This window comes from Oxyura jamaicensis, chromosome 5 (assembly GCF_011077185.1).
Source record: "Oxyura jamaicensis isolate SHBP4307 breed ruddy duck chromosome 5, BPBGC_Ojam_1.0, whole genome shotgun sequence".
NCBI lineage: Eukaryota > Metazoa > Chordata > Aves > Anseriformes > Anatidae > Oxyura > Oxyura jamaicensis.
This window is the reverse complement of record NC_048897.1, coordinates 62,365,566-62,374,197: the sequence shown is the minus strand read 5'-3', so window position 1 is coordinate 62,374,197 and position 8,632 is coordinate 62,365,566. Positions and strand designations below refer to the sequence as shown.

At 34.7% G+C, this 8,632-nt stretch overlaps 1 protein-coding gene across 24 annotated transcripts in view; it reads left to right on the top strand.

The window, feature by feature from the left end:
• The window catches only part of IRAG1 (inositol 1,4,5-triphosphate receptor associated 1), a 98,153-nt gene that overhangs the window by 83,830 nt on the left and 5,691 nt on the right, over window positions 1-8,632 (top strand). For all 24 annotated transcript variants that reach the window (XM_035327846.1, XM_035327840.1, XM_035327828.1 and 21 more), the window contains 6 exons: window positions 214-244; window positions 1,629-1,769; window positions 4,822-4,953; window positions 5,697-5,838; window positions 6,521-6,570; window positions 8,349-8,456. In XM_035327846.1, coding sequence (XP_035183737.1) covers window positions 214-244; window positions 1,629-1,769; window positions 4,822-4,953; window positions 5,697-5,838; window positions 6,521-6,570; window positions 8,349-8,456 — 604 coding nt within the window. The remainder of the gene's footprint in view (window positions 1-213; window positions 245-1,628; window positions 1,770-4,821; window positions 4,954-5,696; window positions 5,839-6,520; window positions 6,571-8,348; window positions 8,457-8,632) is intronic.

Here is an 8,632-nt window from a genome sequence, read left to right as displayed (position 1 = left end):
TTTTTTTTTAAAAAAAAAAAAAAAAAAAAAAAAAAAAAAAAAGTGGGCTTTAGCCCTTTAAAGAAAACTTTATTAATTAAATGGTGATTTGACAAAAAGAAACCATAAAATATTTAAGGCAAGGGCTTCTGTTATTTTCAATTCTGTATTTCAATAGTTTTGTTTTAAGAGACAAACCTAATAAAATCTTAATTTCTTTGCTTTAATTTCTAGCTCCCCTCCGCTTACTGAAAAAGAAGTTGAGGTAAGTGTGTTCTTTAAATGGTAGGTTTAGGCACCAAATGTACCACTGCTATACGTTCTTGTCTAAGCTTCTGAATAACACAAGCCGTAACTCTTGATTAAAGATTCATTTAACAGCTTTCAGTGATGCAGAGTGAATTTTATCCCTTAATATATGTTTATTCTGTAGTTAAATTAGTTATAATCTTGGTTATGCTCCTGATTTAAATTTGTCTTTAATTTAACGTGCCTCAATTTTAAGTGGTTACTGTAAGTCTAAGGGTGGTTATCAGAATCAGGTAATCAGATATTTTGCCAAAAATATTTTTCAGGAAAAAAAAAAAAATGGAGCTCAATTCAAACAATATTTTTATGTGATATGGACAATTGCCCCAGACAAAATAAACAGTTAAAACACCTAAATTAAATAAAAGTGTTTGTGCATTCTTTCTAATAGCACATACATTTGTTTTGTAAATTATTGTAATAAATTTATATGTAATAAGGATTTTATAATAATGTTGTTTCTACTTTTTAAAATAATATTATAGATATGATAAAACTAGAAAAAAAATGAAACTGAGACCAGAAACCACATTAGTTAATTGCTTAATTGCTTTTTTTGTTTCATTGGCCAATAGGAGCTTAGGTATGATTTTCAATTGTATTTTGGAGTCAGTTGACATATTTTTTACTTTGTTAGTTCTAGCCAAGAAATTGTTTATAGGTTGCTCATTATCTGGGTGGCTTTGTTTTTTGATATTTTGCTGCCCTTTTTTTTTTTTTTTTTTTTTTTTTTTAATGTACCAGTAATGAATAATTATTTATTTACATAGCTGCAATCAAATGGAGCTATTGGTGACTTGTTCTTCACAAAGTATTAATCCTAAGCAATAAATGCATCTGGTAAACCAAGAAGTGATCTGTAAAAGTGTGGTTCGAGAGAATAAAAATGTTAGCACTTAATCTTTTGCCTTTGGTGGTAGATGTTTATCCCTTAGGTAAAACAATGATAATGGTGAGATCATCCCTGGATTTCCTCTGCACAGACTATCTGTTTAAAAACCTTGGGGACCCTTGGAGGAAGTCCAGCTAGAAAACAGATTCATTGTGATTCTGATACTTCTGGTAGGCTACTTCCATCGTTGTGTCTCTGCTCTACTGAACTTCCAGAGAAGCATTCATGAAAATATTAATATTTTAGAGGAATTAAAGAGGAGTGATTTTTTTTAATCTGTTTTTTAAAAGTATTTTCAGTTTTCTATTTCAATATTTATTTAAGTACTGAAGCTTGTTAAATGTGTGTCTTATTTATAAGTTATTACTGGAAATTACAGTACAGTGGTACTTATTTAAAGATGCTTTCTTTCTTGTGTTTTTTTTTTTTTTTTTTTTAATCCAAACAGAATGTATTTGTACAGCTTTCCTTGGCCTTTAGAAATGATAGTTATACCTTGGAATCTAGAATTAATCAAGCAGAGAGAGAGAGAAATCTTACTGAAGAGAATGTTGAGAAGGAACTGGAAAACTTTAAGGCAGCCATTACGGTAAGAAAAGAACAGTAAATACTTCTCTGAACTCTAGCACACATTCAAGTGCACACACATTTGAAATGTGTGACTGTGCTTGCTTATACTCACTGTAAATTCAGCCACAAAACTTCATTCTGTGCTGCTTGAGCTCATTATGTAACCTTCTACAGTTGAGAGAGCATTTTCTGCCAGGGTGGGCCGCTGTTGCTGAAAGTGCATAGAGGATGTTGCCCTGCCGTGCTTCAAATTCTATAAATTTGAGGTTCCGTTCTTGGAAGAAGCCTGTAACAAAGCTAATAGCATGCTGAACTGCAATTTGAGCTCTGATTCCTGCTCTCCTGAGCAAGACCACCTTCTTCAGCAGTAACCTTCAGGTGTCTCATTAGGTGAGATACTGAAATGATCTGAAACCTGAGTCCAGAGGTTTATGACTTGAAAGATCTTCTTAACTGCAGGTAATGGAAGGTGGTATAGGAAAGAAAAGAGTGAGAATTACATAAAGAATATGTGCAATCTTAGGAACAGGTTATATTTATTCTTTTATTCTTTTTTTTTTTTTTTTTTTGGTAACTGAAACGACAAATATATCTCTCAGATATGTGATGTGCACAGTTCTGTGCAAAAAAGGAGGAGGTGTATAGATAGCATGCTTCTAAATGAAATAGCACCTTACAAGGAAGTGTTGCTATAGCTTTGAGAAATAGTTAGGAGAATATAAAATTTTTCCCATTTACTTTATCGAGAACATCAGGTGAGAAAGGATGCAGTTAAACAAAGTTTGTGTCACCTGGAATTCCAAATCTGCATGTACAGATCAATTGTTACTGGGAGAAAAAAAAAAAAAAAAAAAAAAAAAAAAAAAGCACTTGGGAATATTTCATGGATGTTCCATTTTTTCCATGTTAAAGAGCAAACAGAAACAACTTGTAAAATCTTAGGGGTTTATTAATTATATTTTGTACACCTACATTTTTTTCAAGTAATGTATAAGTGCTCTTTTAACTGCAAACAACTAGTTGTTATATTTATATAACAACCGTTTGTTATATTCAGCATGTTAAAGAATCCCTAATTAGGCAACAAGGACCATGTTACCAGCATGGGGCAGATGTAATTAGCTTCCACAGAATTACAGAATGGTTAAGGCTGCAAGCAACCTTTGGAGGTCATCTTGTCCAAGACCTGTGCCTGAGCAGGGACACCCACAGCAGATTGCTCTTGTCCCCTCACCTTGTCCAGGCAACTTGTGAAGATCTCTAAGGAGGGATACTACATCCTCTCTGGGCAAACAGTTCCACTGCTCCATCACATGCACAGTAAAGGAGTGCTTCCTGATGTTTAGACAGAACCTCTTGTGTTCCAGTTTGTGCCCACTGCCTCTTGTCCAGGCACTTGGCACCACTGGGAACAGCCTGTCTCTATAGTTTTTGCACCTTCCCATTAGGTATTTATACACATTGAGAAGATACCCCTAAGCCTCCTCTTCTCCAGGCTGAACAGTCCCAACTCAGTGTCTCTCCTCACAGGAGAGGTGCTCCAGTCCCTTGGTCATCTTGGTGGCCATCTGAAATGATCAAAGGAATGGAGTACCTCTCCTGTGAGGCTGGTTTCTCTACTTTATTCAGTTTACAACCTGCAGTCTGGCTTTTACAAGATTTTTAAGGTACTTTATAACAAAGTGGCAACTACGATTTTCATATAAAAGCTTTTTTTTTTTTTTTTTTTTTTTTTACAATGGAATAATCTAAGCAACAATTAAATGATGTGGCAGCTCCTGTGTAAGGTGTACCATATTAGATTTGCTTCTATCCAAGTGTAAAGTTATGTTTGTTTCTGTAGGACAGACACATGTTAAATGTTTTAATGAGTTTGACCAGTATTTAGGATTTTTTTAATCACACTTGTAATAACTGATGTTTTATTCAAAAACCCAGCTTAAAGGGAAAGTGGATTGATTCGCATGAATTTCAGATTTGCTCAAGGAAATAAGCAATTTACACGTCCCAAGAAACAGTTGAAAAATCTGAAATCTCTGCTTTTTTTCCTCATGCATACATTTTCTTATGCCTTCCTGGGTCTTACAGTCAAATTTAGGCTTCAATTTGTTAACACACTGGCTTCAGCGATAAGGAAATTTAAGAAATTTTGTCATTGTACTTGTTGTTGTACCAAGTTTATCATTCTCTTAGCTGTGTTCCTACACCAAAGGTTTGCACTACAAATGAGATTTCTCAACTGACTCTGGTTAAACAAACAAACAAAAAACAAGACTAAGTCTGTCTGTAAGTCTGAACTAAATTTTATCAGTATTTCTTGTATCAGTCTTTTCTGCAAGTAGAAAATTGATTCAATTCAAATTCAATGAAGAGATCTTCACTAACACTTTGGTTAATAAAATGTTTAAATTCACTTTTGCTTTTGGTGACTAATCCCATATGCTTCAATGCTTTTCAATATTAAATCTGAGCTATCAGAGTGATAGTATTAATCAAGTGCATAAATGTGTGTACTGACACATGAAAAATGGTTAAGAAATTGTATTTGCCATTTGGGTTACAGGCCATATTGATTTCTATTACTCTCTTGCTTCTCAAATTCTTGAGACTCTAATGTCTGGTTTATTTTCAATATGGTTAAAGTGTCTTGGATATGAAAGAACATAAATGGCCTTCTTAACACCTTGTGCCCAGCAAACAAAATGTTGCAAGTTTCAGGAATCACTTTTAAGTAGTACTTAAAATAAGCTTGGTATTTGTAAAGTTCATAAGTAGATAGTCATGATACGTAACTGATTTCAAAACGAGAAGTATTGCAAGTGTGCTCAGCCATTTTGAACCTCTTGAAAGTTGTGCCTGCAATATACAGCAAAGCACCCTTCTGAGTCTGCAGTAGCAGCAGCACTCGCTAGTTTGTCTCTGGTGGTAGAGATGGTGTTCCTCTTTGTCTAAGAACTCATCTGTGTGTAGTTCTGCCTGGACATGTCTTACACTGGTTCTGTGACTCAGGCCAGCTCATCTGACCTACGAGTGGCAAGACATCACAGCAAGGCTTATGTATTTCATTTCAGTCTTCAGCTCATTTATGGCATCACTATGAACACAGAGAAGCTTACCAGAAGCTATTGGAGGATATTGCTGTTCTACGGCGTTTAGCTGCTAGGCTATCTAGTCGTGCTGAAATGGTTGGAGCTGTTCGCCAGGTAAGAGCATCCTGGCATCTAACAAACGTATCCTCGCTGTATGTGTTTACTCTGTTTTTTTCTCAGACATAGCTGAAGGTTCTATGAGCCCTTTGAATTTTATATGTCATTTTGGGAGATTAAAGACATTACGGTGTCAGAGAAGATACCTTTTCGGTCTGGAGATTACCCATGAAGCTATATAATGTGCACAATAGGAGCATATATATTATTCAGAATTATAGCTGCAGTACAAGAAACATTTTATAACAGTGCAGCATAAAAAAAAAAAAAAAAACTTCTGTGGGTCATAAAGCTCGGCTATTTCAATAACCTGTCCTTGGCAATAGCTGAAGTCAGACAACTATGAAAAGCTGTGTTAGTTGTATAGCAAGTATAAGTGACAACCCAATACCCTCCTAGGCTCAAAACTGTTACTTCTGCCAAATGAAGTAACTAAGATGATGCCAGTGAGATCTTCAAAGGTTTGAAAGCAAGGGCACATATACCACATAAGTGATCATATAGGCATACAGGTAGTATATAAATATTTGACAAAATAATTGATGGTTTTCTCTGGATATATATTAATGCATTTATGTTTGTGTTCTAATAAACTTAGGAATTTGTAGTCTTTCAGATACCAGTATTCTTACGAACAATTATTCCAGGTCTAGTCCTGACAGGGGGCATGCACATAGAGGCAAATGATAAGTTTGAGAAGTGTAGAGGTAACTTGCGTAATCCTCTCCTTTATTCCTTAGGAGAAGCGTATGTCAAAGGCAACGGAGGTAATGATGCAGTATGTGGAAAATCTAAAGAGAACATATGAAAAGGATCATGCTGAGCTAATGGAGTTTAAGAAACTTGCCAATCAGAATTCTAGCAGAAGCTATGGTGCATCTGGTAATAAAACAACAACAACAAAGTTTGTCTTGCCTGTGTACAGAGAGATATATAATGCTATTAATGATAAGAAGTGATGTATCATGAAACCTCTTCTACAGAAGTAGACTTAGAAAATTATAGATGTATCAGCTTAAATATGTCATATAAACAATATTTAATGCTACAGTACGGTAATTTAAAAATCGCTGTCACTTATCAAATTCTGATGAGATTCAGTAAAATTTTTATTGGCCTCTAATGTATGTGCAAATGTGGAATGTGCAAAGCTTACACAGCTTTTAATATAGCTACCTCTGAAATGACAGTTAATAGCAAAATTTTATTACTGCAGAATACTTTTTTTTTTTTTACTTTATCTTTCCTAGCTTGCCAGAACCTTAAATATGAATATTTTCTTTTGGAAAAAACTTACATAAAAAGCGTACAGAAGGAGGCAAACAGTAGGCTTTTATCTAATAAGTAAGGATAGTAATGGGTGTTTTGTGTGTGTTGTAGAGTTGGTTTTGTTTGTTTGTTTCTGTTTAAGTTGTATCTTCTACAGGTGAAATTGAGGCCAGAACTGTATGACAGATAAATATGCAGTCACTACAGATATTGAGTATGTCTGAGTTTGAAATGCAAGCAAGGGCTCTATTATTACTCATATATTCTAAGACTATTCTTTTCTGTTTTTATGCAGAAGATGGAGTACCTCGTTCATCTAGATCCATGTCTCTTACTGTTGGAAAGGTATTTCTGCAATACAAAGAAAATTAAGTGAACATTTTATGTAGTGAAGTTTCTTTGTCTACATATATTCAGTCTTATAGTCTGTGTTCAAAATATAGTAATGGTTAGTTCTCAATATTATTCATGTAGTCTAGTGTAAATGCTTTGTAATTTTGCATGTCTGATTAAGGCTGACTCTATGGAATACCAATAATGCCTGCTGTGAATCATAAAGGGACATATTTATTTAGGAAGAGTCATATTCCAGGCCACATACTGGTGCTGCAGAAAGTGGCTTAGGTCCTTTGCATTGCTCTAGTTCTTCAGTGAAGAAGCAGTACACTGGATCAAACCTTTCTATTTGAGGGATTCCAGGAACATACCATTTTCATTACCTTAAGTATGATATCATGTTCAGAAGATAGATGTCAATAATATTTTTTTAAGTGTGGCTTGTTTTTCAGTTGCCATCAGAATATCTTGTCTGTCTTTACAAAGTATTGAGAGAGGGGAGATTATTTCAGATTGTGTTAACTTGACTGATTAATAACATTAACAAGACCACCATTTTATTTCTCTGAAACTGCCTGTTGCTGGAGTCCAAGTTTATTTAAAACTTCATAAAATAACTAGTTATTTGAGAGACCTAAGTCCTGGTTTGACCATCATGAAACTTGGTCAGAGGCATTACTGAGTCTAGTATTTCTTTTCATATTTTTATTTGGGTTGTACTTCTTTATATTTAATTTATTCCTATCACTTCTGAGTGCTGAGCAGGAAGAATCTTCCCTTTTGTTAGGAGTACATTAGGTGTACCTCTGTCATTAATAAATAGGTAAAATTGGTCCTGTCTAGATCCAGGACCGTAGAGTAGGTGATCCCATGTATATATTTGGTAAACCTGCTGAACTTATTTTTTGTCAAGTTATCTAGAGCAGAATCTTAGAAATATTTGGATATGCAGTAAGATGATGCTGTTAGATGCTATATGTGCTTGTGTTTTTTTGTGTGCTTTTTTACTCAGTGGGATGCATAGATTTCACTACTTGTATAACATAGATAAATTATTTGGCTTCTTACTGAATGCAGACTTATATGATCTACACTTGAGCTATAATATATTGTATAAAACTAGCACATGTTTAACATATGAAGGATTTCCATGGTCTTTGGGAAATGTAAGCAATGTCACATGATGCTAGATAAATACCTAACAACTCAAGGGGGGGGTAAGCTTTCTTCTTTTGTGGAGGGAATGGATGTTACTGTTTCTGTAATAATGTGTAGTTTTATTAAAAATAAAAACTAAAAAAGGCACTATATCCTGGTGAGTACAGTATATCATAATAGGTACATAGCAAGAGATGAGTATCATATGTAACTTCATTATTTTCTGGTCTTCTGGTATTTTTCCTGGTATCAGTACGTATCTGGCTTAACCAAAGATAATAGCCTTTCATGAGAACTGACAGTTTAAAATATGCCTCCTGTGTCACTTTTGTTACTGGACTTTCAGAGTGGAGTAAAAAAAAAATGTGAAACTTCCCTGTACAGAAGTTTGATTCTCACTAAGCACTCGCCATGCCAGATAGTACTAGCAAGATAGAAGCACTAGTAGATAGGAAGTCTGGGGGATGTTCACAGACCTAACAGCAGTTTACTATAATTTTGCTGCTAACTCTCTTAAATGTCTTCTTGCTGACATTAACCTACATATTTGACGTACCTCTTAACTTTCAGAATTTTTCTTTGGCCTATTTTGTTGTATGACAGAAAAAAAATAATGTTCTTTGTCCTAGAATATGCCTCGGAGGCGAGTCAGTGTTGCAGTTGTTCCTAAATTTAACTCCTTGAACATTCCTGGTCAGTCACCAACAGCTTCACCTATACCTTCAATGCCATCCCTAGTAAGTAAAACCCACAGCTGAAAGCTACAAGGCTTTGTTTAAAACACTTCTGCATAGGGCCAAGCCATAGTTACTAAAAAATGTAAACCCTTTAATTGGTTAAATTTGACTACGTCCTAATGAATGGGATGGACAAAGGTAATTTCTGTCGTGTAAGGGAATATTTTACTGTTTAG